This window comes from Pogonomyrmex barbatus, unplaced genomic scaffold, assembly GCF_055798465.1.
Source record: "Pogonomyrmex barbatus isolate J1 unplaced genomic scaffold, ASM5579846v1 scaffold17, whole genome shotgun sequence".
Lineage (NCBI taxonomy): Eukaryota > Metazoa > Arthropoda > Insecta > Hymenoptera > Formicidae > Pogonomyrmex > Pogonomyrmex barbatus.
Genome location: NW_028297113.1, coordinates 7,071,977 through 7,089,825, shown reverse-complemented (window position 1 = coordinate 7,089,825; position 17,849 = coordinate 7,071,977). Strand labels below are relative to the sequence as shown.

The 17,849-nt window shown below is 39.4% G+C and overlaps 1 protein-coding gene across 2 annotated transcripts; it reads left to right on the top strand.

The window, feature by feature from the left end:
* Positions 1–148: 148 nt before the first annotated feature.
* Positions 149–5,711, top strand: LOC105431150 (putative glutathione-specific gamma-glutamylcyclotransferase 2). 2 transcript variants are annotated; one of them, XM_025219161.2, is made up of 5 exons: positions 149–550; positions 670–1,344; positions 3,828–3,863; positions 3,967–4,229; positions 4,355–5,711. In XM_025219161.2, exons 2-5 carry the CDS (start codon positions 1,186–1,188, stop codon positions 4,614–4,616), a joined length of 720 nt encoding a protein of 239 aa, XP_025074946.2. In that variant the 5' UTR covers positions 149–550; positions 670–1,185; the 3' UTR covers positions 4,617–5,711. The 2 variants fall into 2 exon arrangements, with proteins under 2 accessions (XP_025074946.2, XP_011643471.2); XM_011645169.3 differs by having other exon boundaries at positions 149–1,344.
* The last annotated feature ends 12,138 nt before the right edge of the window (positions 5,712–17,849 follow it).

Here is a 17,849-nt window from a genome sequence, read left to right as displayed (position 1 = left end):
ATGAGCTGGCTGCCCCTCTCGCGTACTCCGAAAGTATAAACCGGCGTTTCCTCAGATTAATCCGATCAATGGAATGCTCACGCACATCCGGCGGTGCGTCAATCAGAACGGTTCGTTTCATCATCCATCCCCACCATGATCAACTCCGCTGATGTGTACACCGCTACTTTTACTCTGTCTCTTCCCTGGCTCGCTTTGCTCTCCCTTGACGTCTTTCTCTCTCCTTTTGCCACTTGCGCGCGGTCTGGTCTAGTTCGTCGAGCTTAGCTTAGCGTTAGCCGGCTAGTCAGCCGGTAGTTCTCATTGAATCAGGTAACTCGTCCTTCCGTTCCGAATCTGACCTTCTGACCAAATGTCACGGAAGTACTTCGCCCGAGTGTACGTTCAAGCATTTCTGAGATCACGAAGGAGAGAGGCCAAATTTTCTGGATTTTTCGTGGTAAGCTGACCAATTTGATCCAGGATCGATTCTAAGTGGATTGGAATCATCGTAGACAATACCAGGATAACAGGATGAAACAGGAATTCAAATTCATCGATATGAAATTTCGTAAGTTATTCATGGAGGCTATAAACACGTGGATCATTGTGCATTAGCGCAATGGTCGAGAATTTTTTCGTTGATTAATTCTGTGTGTCAAAAGTGAAATTGGAACCTGGAATTTTCAGTCACGCGGAATCGCAGAGTTAAGTGATAATTTCCTGCAAATAGAAAATGGAATTATAAAATAGCGAAATTTTCGTTTTGTAGAAAATTTATTGTACATATTTAAATACGAAAAAAAAAAAAAAAAAAAAGATTTGAATACTATCCGCATTGAGATGGATAGAGAGATGCGGAAACTAAGCCTGAATATAGAGCCTGGATTTTTAAAGAAATTGATAAACAATTTAGATAGACGTGTATCGTGACCCGTGCTTCTTAAATGCAAAAAGGCCACCTACAAGACAATTCCGTGATTATTTTACAACAAGAAGGTCAGATGCAATAAATTACAATGAATTCTTGACGAATAAACGTAATCGCACGACGCTGAGTTTTTAATTTAAAAATACCTGCCTGGAACATTAATGATATATTTATGAGCAACGGGACGAGAGGAGAAGGAAAGAGAAAAAAAAAAAGAAAAATAAAAAAAAGTAACGTAAAAGGCTCGCTTGTGTCACTGCTTTCTGTGGGAGATCATGGATCATACGCAAAGGAATGAACTCTGGGTGTTTGGATACGGATCGCTCTGCTGGTATCCCGGTTTCTCGTACATTAGAAGTACGACCGGTTACGTGAAGGGTTTTAGCAGACGATTTTGGCAGGGCAACACCACGCACCGTGGAACAGTCGAAAAGGTGAGGCAAACCGCCCCTCGTCTTTTCTCCTCGTTATTTCTCCTTAACTTTCTCCGCGATTAATTGTCATCGACGCGATCACGTCGTTACACAGTCGGCTGCATTCGGGAGGACCTACGCGTTCGGCGGATGACTCAAAAGGGACAAGGCCCGTTCTTGCGAGATCTGCATAGTGTATCTTTCCCCGTTTTTTTCCAACGATGGAGACTCGAATGACCGAAACCGATTTCTAAATGCATAATTTTACGCTTGACGAACCACCGCGATAATGAATTTTTTTTCTTCGGGGATGTCACGTCCCTCGGTAGAAAAAAAAACTGTATCCCTTGAAGAACGCGATCGCTCGCAAAGGTTTATGTATTCGTATTGTTATGTATTTACGTCATGTATATATATCATTCGATAAATTTCGAAAAACAAACATTGTAGGATTTTTTTGCGCAACAAATTTAAGAATCGTCGAAGTCTCTTGAACAATAATAATATCTACGCCACTGACGTCGTTACTATTTGTTATATTATTTTACACGGTAGCTCTTTGCGTATTGATAGACGTCAACGCGCATCTTCGGTTCACGTGATAATAAAGATCGCAGCAGCTGTTCGGACTTTGGATAAAGCAAACATCCTTATGGTAACGACCTTATCGATGTGATAAAATAACAAACAAAATCTTACTTTATGAATAAGAATTCGCCGTAATTAATTACTCTCTTTATTAAAGATTGAGTATTATCTAGAGTTACAAGCATCGACTTACAAAAAAGGACACGTCCTACATTCGCCATCGCATCGCCATATAGTTACACGTTGAAAATTCAGTCAATTCCGAAATCATGTAATATCAATTCCGTGCGTATGTAAAACGCGTAATGTTTAAATGTTTTTGTAATGTATATACAAAAAATTTATTATTTAAAATATTCTAAAAATGCTAACAAGTTACATTTTCTCGAAAATTCAAGCTACTAAATATAAAATTGATCAAACTAAAAGAAATCAGGAGATAATAAAAAAAAATTATAATAAATTATAATAAATTATTTAATTCGCATCAAGCATAATTGATGATTACACTTTTTTCGTTTATCTCGAAAACTTTTCCGCTTATTGTTAACGTTAACGTTTAGTCGCGAACCTCTGGCGAACGTATTCATTGATATTTATAATACATTTTTACGTGTCATACATTATGCACGTGATTTTTATTTTGAGTTCATTTGCGAACTCTATTAATATCTGAATTTTATTACGTTTTATTTCGTCGCCGTATGTCGCGCATTCTTTTTCTGGCGCTGGCCCAACCGTACATTTTTCACGACATTCATCATTTTATACACGCTTGTTCAGTTTGATAAGAGTCCATCGACATGTACGTGATTTCGATAAAATTGCGCGCGGACCGGAATTTGAAGGACGCCGTGCGAACGTAACGTGCACCAAGTAAAAATAGTATACTCGAAATTCACTTTGGTCCCCTCTTTGTTTTCAAACGCACAAGGAAACTCACGCGCTTTGTCACGTTCTTCTTTGTTTTTTCTTTCTCTAATATTTTTATCTTTCCCTTCTTCTTCCTAAATAAAAAAATAATAAGAAGAATATAGATTTAGCATTTGTAAAATTATTTTCAATAACTAAAATTAAAATTCCTAAAATTAAATATCCATAAAGTAAAAGATGTATATTTTGTCTTTAACATTTGTGATTTTTGCGATAACAATACATATGAAGTTACTCTTGTGAAATTATCATAAGGGAAATCCTTAAACATCCGAGAGTTTGTGTTTCAAAAATGTCATTTCATATGCATTGTCTTCGTCAAAATAGAATGACATATTAAATAAAAAAGAATACATATATAAACGTCGTGCTTTCAAGATTAAAAATGATCGTTTTTCACTTAAATGTGTATTTGCATATAGAATTCTAGAAGTCTTAGTCTTCTAGAATTTCCAATATAAAATGTCTGGAAGTTATATTTTTCTGAAAGATGAGAGAAAAACAAATGAATGTTGTAGTAATGCGTTTTGTATTACACTTACGTATAAATTACGCGAAACTGTATATATATATATAGAGCCAGTTACAAACTTGTAGTAAGTGATATCTTTGAAGAGAGATAAGTGTCGTGGATTACTCTTTGTGTCACATTCCACATTATATTTCGTAACAGTGCGATATCTGCGCTTTCTGCTGACAAACAAATCCGTATTGTATATTATGTGATGATGTATGAGCACGTGAACGTGACGCATACATAATCCCTTAATGAAAATCGAACTTGTGTTGTCATCAGCATCTTCAGAGAAATTTATTCTTAGGTACAAATTTTGATATCGCGCAAAAAAGAAGATTCAAGTGCAATTCAAATGATTAAATTACAAATTTACAAATATATTCATTTTTATTATATATTAATTTTTCGTTAATCTCTCACATAAAATTGAATATTATTGAACATTGTTGCTTCTCTTATGTTGCAGCCTGGCCGAGTTGTCACTCTGATCGAGGACAAAGAGGTACGATTTAATTACTACTCGTTGCAATCGCAATACAAATTTCGCCAATAAGAATGAACATACAGTATAGATTTCTATTTTTATTTGCTATTTTTATTTACAGGCCCTAGTTTACGGACGAGCGTTCCAGGTTCGGGACAGCGAGGCGTTGTCCTATTTAGAAAACCGCGAGTGCGCTTTAGGAGGATACCTAACGACGATCGCAACGTTCTACAGCCGGGACGGGGACAAGCAATTCCCGGTGATAATCTACATCGCTACCAGCAAGAACGAGCAGTGGCTCGGCGAGACGTCGTTGCAGACCATAGCACGTCAAATCACTGAAAGTTCCGGTCCGAGCGGACATAACGTCGAGTATCTCTTACGGTAAGAAATATACCTAGGTGAGAGATAGATTCGTTATTGTATTTGTTATATTCGATATACGTTCATAACATTTCAAATTATATAACAAGATAATAAAAGTCTTTTTTTCCCGTGTGGTATGACAGCTTGGCGGAGTTCATGCACCGTTACATACCGGAGGCGCACGACGAACATCTCTTCACGCTGGAAATGCTGGTGCGCTCGCGAATAAAGGAGGATAGCATGTGCCTGGCGACGCTGATGGGAAATCGCGACTTCGTCATCGACCTCGACGAGGACGTGGAACCGACCGTTCGCGCGGAGGAAGTTAACGCCCGACCCCGCGAGAATTCCTTCCAATTCAGTGCGCGGATTCCGTCCAAGAGCTTACGTTGCGTCAAGATGTAGCTAAATAGAATCGCACAGCTCCGAGTACTTTCCCAATACTTTTTCAGTTCTCAGAAAACATTTTCCAAACAGCATGTTGTTGAGATGACACTCCAAACATCCCGGCATCATTTTATGTGTTCGGAAACGCGAACATTTCAAAATGCTTCTCAGGCCACTCTGGACATATTCTGAATGATTTTGGTATACATCTTGTGTGTTATTTGGATTATGACGTTTTAAGATATTTTTTTAAATAAGTATGTTATTTAGATTTCAACTTTGATCGCAGATTTATGTGTGATAGCGGCAACTATTCTCTTAGTGCGAGAAAAACGCACAATTCACGTACGAAATGTTGCAAATGTATGAAGATGTAAACTTGTAGCGAAATCACATCCATGGAGGATATTGCTTGGATGTTGAAATTTTGAACTAACGTTATTAGAAAAAAAATATAAAGAGAAGATAATTTAAATTTAATGAACAGCTATTTTTATTCTTCTTCGAGGATCTGATTTCACTACCGGTACATGCTTTCCTTAGAGGCTGTGCATGTCTATGAGACTGTATTGAATTTATCGTGCCACATGCTAGACATGTATATATACCTAGAATATTTCACTATCTTTTTTATTGAGATTAACTGCTTTTAATTGCTTTAATTATTTTTTAATATAAGACAACTTTTCTTTTATTTTAACGCTCTAAGAATCGTAAACGCGGATAATGATAACGAAATTATTTTTTTTAAAGTTATCAAAATTCTTTAATATGAAACACGTAAAAAAAAAAGTGAAAAACATTTGCAGGTATCTATAAATAAATATACATAAACACTTTCTTTCTCTTTTAAATATTTAATTTTGAGATGTTTCAATATTTCGTATTTGTAATTTGTTCATATTGTTGTAATTGGCTAATCGTATAGTGGTATTTTGTACATATGTATATATATTACATGTATAAAGTGCTATGTATGTCTGTATATATATTTATTTTCGTTATAAAAAAAAAATTATTTTTTAAAAAATATTACATCACGTTCTATAAATATGTAAATAAAAAATATTAATTTATACATTATAATTCATGAATATAAACTTTTAAGTAAAACTTTTAAACTTTTTTTTAATACTCACTTTTTAACACTCTCATGTATAAGATATAAAATACTCGAATTTCTTTATTAACATATGTCAACAAAGTAGAAAAATTGTTGCTGACCATCAAGTGATAACTAGTGATCTTTATGTGTCAAACCTGCTATCGGTAAGATTGTTATCTTTTTTGAAATTATTTTTGATAATTATGTTCAAATGTTTTTACAAACATGTAATGCAATTTATATTTCACTATAAAACAATTTTTCTGATTATCTCCTTGAAATTGTTAAAAACTTATATCAAATTAATGTTGATAATATTTTATCTATATGATCGCGAACGGGAACTTTTACGTCGCCTACATTAGGCGGGTATAAAAGAGAAAAGGGTCGGGCATACGCGCTTCGTGCGCGCGCGCGTGTGTGTGTGTGTGTGTGTGTGTGTGTGTGTGTGTGTAGCAGCCGCGCGCCGAGCGCAGCAGCATCATTCCTGCCTGTGCGCGCGCGCGCGCGCGCGCACACACACGCACACGCACGCACACGCACACGCACGCACACGCACACACACACACACACACACACACACACACGCACGCACACGCACACACACACACACACACACACACACACACACACACACACACACACCACACACACACAACCACACACACACACACACACACACACACACACACACACACGCGCACGCACGCACGCACACATTAAAAGATTAATAATTCATTATTAATAAATCACATATTTAACAATAATGGGTGCTTTCCATTTAATGACACAAGTCGATTAGATTTAGATTTAAGATAGAATTAGATTTAGATCGAACTTAAATATAGATTTAGGATCACGATCTTTCTATTTCGATAGTTTGTAGAGTAATATACATAATATAAATGATAATATAATTATGACTACATAAATGATTACATATATTATGACTACATTACCATTTGCCTACAAACTGTCGAAATAGAAAAATCGTAATCCTAAATCTATATCTAAGTTCGATCTAAATCTAAAATTTTATCTTAAATCTAATTCAGATAAAAATTGGTGGTGGTGGTATTGATCGACGTCGTCGTTGTCGTCAACATATTTTTATTAATATATAAATTTTATTTTTATTAATATATAAATTTTTTTACAGGAATGGATGTTCTCCGACTGTTGAGAGTCTCAAATACAATCCATTTAGGGTCCAGATCTTTTTCTAAAAAAAGAACTCCTGAAAAATTAAATTTAGATTATAAAAATATGTAAGAATTAGACAGCCGTAAGCGGTCATGGACGAGATTCGGAATATAAACAGCTAATAGAGGGGAGCCGTCGTGATCATGCAGACTAAGTGTCGGATTGGTAAACGAGGGATCCCGAGTTCAAATCCGGTCGATCTCCGTTAATTTTTTCCGAATCTAATAGATATCTTTCAAATAATAATCATTTAATTAGAGGAGGATACGCACTCATTCTTATGGGAGAATGTGCTTTCCATATAAAAAAAACAATTATTCGAATAATTTTTCAAGATACACAATTTAAAGACAAGGAAATCAATCACGTACTCCTTCATAGAATAAAAGAAAAATATTCTAACTCTTTATCAATAAGAGACAAGAAAGAATGGGAGACGTTTTGTCTGAAATTAAAAAAATTACAAGGCCTGAGTGAAGAAAATTTGAGCCACAATTTGGATTATTTCAAAGATATGAGAAACGCGGCTGCTCATCCGGAGCAGCTTCGTTTAAATGAAAGACATAGGAAATATCTTCCAAAAATACGGGAAGGAAAAAGATTGAGGAAATTTAGAAAATTTCTTCTTTTTAATGAAGAATACGATGGCAGACGCGCCATCATTCCAATATTTTTCAAATATTGCCCAAATAAGAAGAGAGGGTGTGCGTCACAACGAGGCCCGACCACGAAACCAGTCGTGAAAATTCGTAATTATCTTACGAAAAAATACCACACCTCAGCCAGGAATCGAACCTGGATCTCCTGCTTACGGGGCAGGCAACTTATCCCTTCGACTACCGAGGCATGTGATGACATTTATCGCAAATAACGTATTTAGAATAACACGTCAACAATACAATGATACACATATATATATATTACAATATACACATATACATGTATTCTTTCGAATCCCCACGACCGGTACTCCAGAGCGATGTTGGTCTCTCACGCGATCGCATAGGTTACATTTACATTTTGGATTTTTCAAAGCGCATTCAATTCCAAAAAATTTTATGAACGGTATATCGTAATATGGAACAGCCATTCATCCAGCCGCTTAGACTCTCCATGAATATTAGACTGACTATCCAACGGAACGTTGCGCTGCATTTTAGCTACCATTATTTTACGTAATAATTCGAACGTTCAAGTTTTAGAAAAAGATTTCCTGGAGAACATACTCGATAACAGTACTCTAACGGAACATTTCGTTGTCCATGTCCGGCCCGTGTCGTTCTATTAGCGATATTATGCCAATAATTATCAATTTAAGTCCTGTCGGAATGATATGCATTTTGTTAACAATTGAGAAGACGAGCCGCCAAAGTGGAAAAAGACTGCTCGCGCAATTCCATCTGTGATAATTAATTAATGTAATTAGCGTGTGTTTGAATAACATAAAAATGATATCTTAGAAATGTAAATAAAATATTAAATAATGCAACAAAGAAATATTTTATTTTTAATTTTTAATCAAAAACATAAGAAGAAAGTTGTCCTTGAACAGTTGATTGTTTGATATCGCTTCTTTCAAAAAAAAAAAAAAAAAAAAGATTGGCTCGTATTAAATTACCTGGTAATTTTTTACGAGGAACCGGCTTTTCTAATCTAAATGATCGTAACGGATCGTTCGCGGAAAAAGAAAGATATTTTGGACGCGCCCCGATCGTCGTATTCGCGATGCAGTTGCACGCCACGGTCTCGATTTAAGTCTCTCATGTAACTCAAAGTCACGCATTCACAGGCGCGAGTCAGGCTTAGGACGGGTTTATGTTAGACATTAATCGCGCGACACTAGAATAAAAATAAAAGGAAAGATATCTCACGGAGCCCGTCTCCGTAACGCAAAAAAGGACTTACGCGACACGTTCGTCTTTCAGTTTCTCACGCATCTTTCTTCATCGATCGATCAATGATCGTAAATGTAAACAGCAATTTCACGCAGTGTGTCGAATTTATACGCTCATCATTGAAGCGATCACGCGAATAATTTCTCTCTCTCTCTCTCTCTCTCTCTCTCTCTCTCTTATCAGTCTCAGCAGACATAATGTAAGATTTATTACCCGAAGTCAGATGTAGAAATCGGATGAGCACATTAGTATTTGATTCCGATAGTGATAAATTGTTTTCGAAAGGATTTTAATTCACCTAATTCTTACGGGGAGGGAGCGTTACGGCAATCTATAATCCGATTCTTCGGCGTTACGTCAGACCGAACATTGTTTCAGTTATGGATGTCGATTTCTTACGATAAAGAGAAATCCGACTGCACTGTTGAAGCCGTTTCGAGCCGACTCAAACAAATAATAACGACTTACCCGCACGATCTTTACAGAATGGACATACACCGGCGTCCGTCACGCATCGTAACGTTAGAACCAGCCAAGTATCTCAGGGATAACGTTACTCGGTAGCACAGTGCATCTACTGTGCATCCTGTAATTGCCATTAAAAAGACACCAAAGTACAAATCGATCAAAATCTCTTTACGCAAAAATAAATAATAACGCAAAAATTACTAATCTTTTTTTTCAAAACCGAAAAAGTTGAGTCTCCGATAGAAAAAGTATTGGAATCGTCAAATTTTATTTTCAACATTTAAGCTTAATTAAATATAAAATATTAAATTTGTACACTAGTATTTACAATACTTGTGTAAAATTTTGTATAACAAAATGATAATTACACGTGTAGTAAAGTGTCACGAATGAAATATGTCAAGTGTATGAAATATTCGCGACCGATGAGAATACGACGGAGTCGTTCGTCATTATCGTACAACGAAAGTACGACGACCGTTTTTTCCTGCCCCCCAAAAGTGTCCGGTGTACCGCGTGGAAATTTACGTAACGACGTGCCGTGCGGCCAGCGGTCTTCTTGTTACAATGATATTTACTGTGAAAAGCGAATGAAGACGCTGCTGCATGCAACAAATTGGATATGGCCGGCCTGAAGAAGTTAACAACTCGCACACGAGCCAACTCGAGCGTGTACGGAGTATACGCTTCGTTTCGCTGAAATAATAACGAAGATCCCCAGACCTGGCCCGTGTCGTCACGGTGTAAGCAGGAATTTCTTGCTCTCCTTTCCTTTACATTTTCACCCAAAATTACAAAAAACTCCGCGCAGATACGACGGTAGCGCGGATGAAACTCGGAGCGCACGGAATTAAGAGAGATGCAATTCAGAAAATTGAATCTTGCAAGAAGCCACGCGTTCGTCGCGTTCATCGACTTTTCTCGATCCGATACTACATTTTTAATTAGCAAATATTATTCTGGAAAATTATCCAAGTTCGCATCTCTGGGCCGATTACCGCGGCATTAAATGACACAGGCGACGTTGACACCCACGGTGTCTCTTCAAGGGCTACGAGTATTGCTCAGCTCGCGCAAGAAATGTCCTACACGTAGAACTAATCGGTTTTATATGCCGGTTTGGCCTGTTAACGATTGACAAAGCAACGATCCGGCAATGCCGATCGCGCCAGCGCATGAAAATGCATAGGCAACAGCGATAAAAACTTCGTTAAGGCCACGCGGCAATTCAAAGAGCGTAAAATGTGGTACGTTACACTATGCAACGTGACGATTTTCATCGTTGATTTTCATCACTGTTATGACCAGAAAAGTGTCTTTCCGCGTCTTAGATGTAAAAGAAATTTGATAACAAATAATTATGTAATTTTTCTTCCTCTTGCGTTCCTATTCGTTCAAAACTAACTTATTTAACATAAAACTTGTCACTTGTATTTTTTAGAAACAATAATTTAGGTAAACTTAAATGTGTGTGTTTACTTATAATTATGAATAATATATAATATATATTATATTACACAATAATATATTGTAATATAAAATTTTTCTGACTTATTTATTATAAATCCAAGTGTTATTTTTCCTATCCTTTTCCTTATAATAATTTATTTTTTTATTTTTGTTAATAAGTAAATTAAATTTATGCGTAATTATAAAAATAGTTGGATAATTATAAAACCAGAATTAAGAAACATATACATATGTAAAAGAGAGATAATATCAAAGGTAATCTTTAAATTCAAGGCTTTAACAAGAAATACATTTTTAAATAGATTAATTGCAACAAGACTGTAATATAACGCGATGTTAAACGCGGGGAATTCCGCCGCATTGTGATCGCAATTAATCGCAACAATCTGCTTTGTAAATATAACGCATTAATATAAAATATACACGCGTTACAAGCGTCTCAGAGAAATTTCTGTGAGAAACGTGCAACCGAGAGACAATATAGTAGTTCCCGTGGACCGTAAATGTACGAATCAAACTGTGCATTAACATACATCTTGCTGCAATTATACGCGTTTCTTTATTATTACACGTCGAAAAACTTTCGCTGCGTAGGCATTTTTATTTCCTGCCAATTTCCACGAGCGCGCATTACTCGCGACACTTTTTCTCATGCATTTCCCTGCCATATCCGATTTCGACGAGATGAAAGAAACAAACGAGATAGAAGAGATCAACGATTATCGTCGAAACAGAAAGTGTGGTATAATAATTTTTCACGCGTCGCCATACTTTTTCCAAACGGTCGAATCATATCGTAATTATCGAATAACGTTTCTCGAGTTTTTACAAACGATGCGCGAATGAATCATCGCGCTGGGTAATACGCGAAAATGGAAATGGGCCGTCCATTGTTGACCCATTTGTCGAAATTAATTTCCACGATATAGGCACGAAACGCGGCAGTCGCGTTAATATGACGTCTCGCGTAATTATTTGTCCCCGTTAATGCAGGCCGCACAAATGAGGCGTGCAAATCCCCCCCCCCTCCCCCCCGTCCGGCGCGGCGTGCATAATTAACGCACCGCCCGTTGGTACCTTTTGTATCATTTTATGCGCTTATCCGTTGCGCAATGGCGCGCATCGATTAATCGGACTCGTGATTCCGCCCGATCCCTCCCGCGAGATCTTCCGCGAGATCCGCGAGGGTACGCACGCACGAGCGTTTAACGTTGCATTTATCATATCCGCGCTACGGCTTAATTAATAATTCAATGTCACGCCGTGAAAACGCGAACGCGCGGACGCGTTTCGATGTAACGCTAAGGAGAAAGAAAGATCGTTCTCTCGGCACAGTCGCACAAAGGCGCCTAATTTAACTGAAATCCTCCGCTGCGGCGTCATTATCCCGCGACTGCGGTGCACCTCGTCGATCATTTAGCGGCGGCCATTACGGCGGCGGTGCATCAATTAACTGCATTCGTGCTTCTCCCGTACTTGGCTTTGTACGTGCACGCATATAACAGAGATAGCACAGAGAAAGAGAGAAGAAAATGAGACAGAGAGCGAGAGAGAGAGAGAGAGAGAGAGAGAGAGAGAGAGAGAGAGAGAGAGAGAGAGAGAGAGATTTCTGTGTCGAGGCGCGCGAGCAAATCCCTTGGGCAAAATAATATATTCTTGTTCGGTATGCCCCATTGATACCGTGAAATTTGCAGGAGTATCTACCACTGATAATCTTCTCAATTTACTCGTTTTCGAGAATGATTTATCTACGAGCGCAACTATCCCGCATTTTTCATTCCGCATATAACGTTTGTGCGTAAATTATTTTCTATATTTTTTAATTTTGAAAAAGATTTTTAAGCGAAATCTCGTACAGTTTTGAAAGATAAATTTTTACAATTTAAAGTTAAATAAAATAAAGAAAGCATCTTAGAAAAAAAAAAAAAAAGAAAAGTATAGGAATGTCGTCATCGTTCTCTATGTTTATTTCATTGTCAACGAATATTATCAACTTTTTATTATTTAACCTTTTCGTATGATAATTTACTTGTAATTAGGAAATTACATATTAAATTGGAACAAGTACATGAATCATCGGAGCAATCGCGTAAACTTCTTCCAAGGATTCGTGTGCTGCACCCAATGACACCATTGATCGACATGTGCACCGCCCGAATGAGCTAATGGCGCGTTGGAGGGCTATTCATATCCATAATCATATCTGAAAACTAGAGCAAAGCCCGTTTCCGTATCGGCGAATGGCGATCGGCGAGGCCGAAAGGGGTCACCGTTATAAAAGACGCGAAAGGGGCAAGGCGGCAAGGGTGGCGTTAAAAGCCGACGCGCGTGTGTATGTGAATTGGATCGGCGTGCTAACGTAAATAGCGAAGGAAATAGGGAGTCTAGATCGTCGCGTCGACGGGAAGAAATAAAAGAAAAGCTAAAAATACATGATTTTCTCATGCGCATTTCACGCGGGCGAATACTCGGATGGGTGGGAATTTGCGTCACGGGGCTCGCATATAAATCCACGGGATCGAGGCTCTTACTTTACTTATCACTTGCTACCTTCGTGAAACGCTATCCCTTTGATATCACTTTACACGCTATGTGATTATCAAAGTGAATCGTGCACGCCTCACTCCGTGGGCGCGTTTGCGCGTAATGTGTGTGTATTCCTTAATGCGACAGTATTCCAATGTGAAATCGTCGATAATTTGCGGCGTGTCTCGGCTTATCCAATTAGTTAAAAACCTCTCGACGCGGACGACCTCTTCTCGCGGATACAATTTTACCCGCCTCTAATTTGTTCACGGATAGCGGTGACCTTGGCGAAATTAAAAAATATATTCTTGTAAATTCTCCTAAATATTTAACAACTCGACGATCTCTCGAATCGATCCTCGACGAAAATAAAACGTCTTGAAAAAAATAATAGATAATTGCACGGTTTATTTCTCCGATCGGTATTATTGAGTTTTATTAGTTTCTGCATTTTTATTGGCTATATAGGTAACCTTCCCGGGCACGTAAAGCCGTATTAATGTTAATTGGCAATCGTTTCGCGTTAGCGTTTCGCCTCGCGTGCGTGCCGAACGGCGCATTATCTATGCGCCATGTTCTAGAAATAAACATCGTACCTTGTAACCGTATTGGCGTACCGTCAGACAGGTAAGTCAAAATCAGATGTACGACCGATGTTACCGTGTTGATGTTCGAACCCACTTGTAGGTGTCTACCCGTAATACCCGATGATTTCGATCTTGATAAATTTTATATTTCAGATAATTGTATTCGCGTTCTCGGCATCGCGACAAAAAATTGATGCTTCCGCGGATGAATCCTAAAAGTATTATTAAATATTGTATATTACGTTTCTCTCGAATCTCTCCCGTTTCCTAGATTCCGCATAATTGGTAACAGAATTATTTCATTTCTACTATCGCATAAATTTATTTGTATTCTGTATGTTTGATGCGTGTTTTCTCTCAATCTCACATCCATAGACGCGCGAATCGTCAAGTGGCGAATAGACAGAGATGAGTGTCAGCTGCGTTCCTCCTCGGGAAGAAAAGGCGAGGCCAAGAGGGAATAACCATGAGAAGAGTCATCCTTGCTTGCGTCATTCACCTGCCGCGCGTGGTGTTCGCGTCTCCGGTACCGTTCCGAGTGTCCGCCGTTTTTCCGAAACTCCAGAGGATGGCACTCGTGTCCGATCGCCCGCGAGCACACCCGACGATTCTGCTAATTAAGCTTCTTTCCCAGGAAAACTTGGAAGGATGCTTGGAAGGATGCGATAAATTCTCTTATCAAAATATTATATTATTTTTAAATAATCAATCGTGACCTAACATGTACAATTGTACATGATAAAATTCTTTTAAATGTAACACAATTAAAAAATATAATTCCATTTGATGCGATTCGTCATAAAAACGTTTCATTATAAGCTGTTTATTGGATAAATATTGCGACATTGGAAATAAATATATATACCGGCTATGTATCCGCAAATAACCGCTAAACCGCTCGTCTAAGAAGAGATCAAGGTGCGATCTTTCTTGAAAAAGACGACCACAGATGGGAAGATTAACGTGAGCGGCGCAAGACAGAGGTGACATGGTCACGGATTGGCCTAGGCCCTAAGGTTACGGCTTGGATCTGCAGCCGGGCTTTCTAAGCACGGTCGTGTCGGCCGTTGATCGGTGCCGGTGGTAGTTCTATTCCGGCCTTTGGCAAATCGAAGGAGTCTAATGCAGGGATAACGCGGTCGCTTCGTGCGACCGATACTCTCGTTTCGTGCGAACGTAGTGGTGAATACGCGACGGCGATGTCGGTGTTGGAGAACGATAGTTGAGAAGGAAGTGAACAACTTTCACGCGACGACGACGACGACGACGACGACGACGACGAGCTCATTCGTATCGAAATGTTATTGCGACAGCGTCGAAATCGGCAAGGGGAGCGAGAATTTACGACTATTATATCTCCTTAATCCTTTCGAATCCCTTCCTTCGATCGATGAAGATATTTCTTAAATAGGGATAGAAGGACAGACGGGGAAGGTAAACGATCGCGTGTGAGAGAGACTTTCGTCGAATAAAGACTTTCTTGCTCGATGTAGATTTTTTTCTTGAAATATACAAATCGTAAGTGGACAAAAATAACAGCGAAGAAAAGTAAAATATTTGTCCGCGTAAATAAAATTGTGCGCGTCTCTAAATGTTTTATAAACAGATTTATCAGACAGATTTGATTGTTTCTGTGATTTTGTGAAGAATTCCTATTATTGAAAATCTGTACAGCTACAGTTGATAAATATCTCTCTCGATTAACCGGATGCCCGTCCGCCTTTTGAACCAATGACCTCCACTTCTGCGAGAATGCAGGATTCGAGGAGTCGCGCAGAATCAGGTTCCAGGTTTTCTCCCAATTGGTGCGATTAAATCTAAGCGGCTATATGGGATATACTCCTCCTTCTTCTTCCGGCGTTTAAATTCTCTCGGCGTCTGATAGACGTCCCTCGCTATACATGAGAGGCGGACGAGAGGCGAAGTGCCCTATACACGCATCACCAATTATTATATTAGGAATCCCGCACCGGCGGGATCTCCGTGCCCCTGATTCCTCATTTTTCTTCTTACGCAAAGTAGATGCTTCCCCTCGATACGTGATTTCGCATGCACAGTCGGATGGACGGACGGACGGACGGACGGACGGACGGGTGTTGGGATCCCTTCGCGCCCGAAAGGGCCAAACAGATGTTTCTCGGTAAACAGGTGAATCTCGGATGCCGAAGCGCGCGAAATCTCGGGGCAACAACAAAATAAGCGGCGAGGCGCTTCCCGCTTGTAGTAGGCTGCCGCGGTCTACAATTTTTTTCAACACTTTCGTTTTTTCCAAGATCTGTTCCAGGATGTGATTTTATTTTAAGGGCGTGAAAAAGGAGACGCGCAGGAGCTAGCGCTAAGTGCGGAATGAAATTGTCACGCGTGACGCGCTCCCGTTCTGGGATACAGATTTTCGTTAGAATAAAAACCCGGTCGTGTCTCGCGGGACGGGCAATTTCGTCTTTAATCGACGTATTCACGAAGATTAGATGTATGCTCTAGGATCGTGCGCCCGTGGAGCCTAATGATTAGCCTAATGGGAAATCCGGGTCTGCTCTCTCTCTACAGCGCGGGGGGTCACAGAGTTAGTCAGATGAATTCTTCTGTTTCAAAGCAGACAACCTCCGGATTACTTTGTTCGAGAGACGGCCGTCGAGAGACGGCTACCAGCCGAGATTTCACCAGATCGAGAGCGAGAACGAGGGAGAAAGAGAGACGGTAGATCGGTGATGCCTGGCGATTGGCGAAATTTAACCGTGTTAATTCGCGACGAAGCGAATTATCAAGGGAAAACGTTGCCCGTTATTTATTAATAGAGACCGTTTAATGGGAGGTCTTGCCGCCGCGAGACAGTGCCTCGTTTAATAAAGAGTTACATAAAGCACCCGCATTTTTCCGCTGCCCACTCGGAGTGCCGTTGAATCAATCCGAGTGGGAACCGTGAATCGACGAGCTGCTGATAATCATTATTATTATTATTATTATTCTCCACTCGGTCCTGGGAGTTTGCGAGTATTCCGCTTTCTAATATCCAAGATAAAATGACAAGTGGAATGGATAATCGTGTTTACGCTTATTTCGCTCCGTAATTTCCAACAGCTGTAAAAAGATATGAAACGAACGGACAAATAAAATTACGGCAAGAAGACCGAAGTGGAGATACGCGGCGTAGCGAAGAAATTCGCTCGCGGCGTTTTCCAAGGAAAATAGCCGGATGAACTCGTCGCGCTTGTGCTTACGCGACAGTGGATGGCAAAAAGGAAAATCGCCGTGGGGAGAAAGAAAATTGCAACGTGCGGACACAATGAGAGTGGGATAAATATGAGCGTAGTCTTTAATGCAGGCGGGAGAACGCGGGAAGAGAGAGAGAGAGAGAGAGAGAGAGAGAGAGAGAGAGAGAGAGAGAGAGAGAGAGAGAGAGAGAGAGAGAGAGAGAGAGAGAGAGAGAGAGAGAGAGAGAGAGAGAGAGAGAGAGAGAGATACTGGCGACGTCACCCGCGATATTGTTCGCATTTACGGCGAAGGACGCGCCTTTACGTATCATCGATTTCCACCGTGAGAGGAAAAACCGCGAGGCGACTCGGCGGAGATCGAAGATAAAAATCGATTGTTGTCCCTGAGCGGATAGATCGAATCTCTTACATATACGCATGCTAATGATTTCGCAAACGAGATTTACGGCGCTGCGACTAATGGAAAAGCCTACGAGATGAGCGAAATATTCTTTACGGAAGATTGATGGCCGGGATGGGATTTATCGGTCATATGGTCATTTGGAATAAAGTTGTCTTCGACAAGAAGTGCGAGAGTGAATTCTCTTTAGGCTTATAATTCTCTAATTCGTTTAAGCATTAGAATTTTCTTAAATTTCTTTAAACGAGAGTAAGTAACACACATTTTTCTAAAGCTAACGTATAATTCGTGCGAAACATAAAGTTGAGATATGTGCGGCGTGAATTCACGAGAGAGAGAGGACTCGTGATAGATGAATCGTCGCCCGCTCGTTGTCGTCACAATC

What these genes read in the sequence shown, in the direction of transcription:
- LOC105431150 (XM_025219161.2), top strand. Translation starts at nt 1,186, where the DNA reads ATGGATCATACGCAAAGGAATGAACTCTGGGTGTTTGGATACGGATCG. An exon ending in ACCGTGGAACAGTCGAAAAG is followed by an intron (nt 1,345 to 3,827) that starts GTGAGGCAAACC and finishes CTTATGTTGCAG; the next exon opens with CCTGGCCGAGTTGTCACTCT. An exon ending in CTCTGATCGAGGACAAAGAG is followed by an intron (nt 3,864 to 3,966) that starts GTACGATTTAAT and finishes TTTTATTTACAG; the next exon opens with GCCCTAGTTTACGGACGAGC.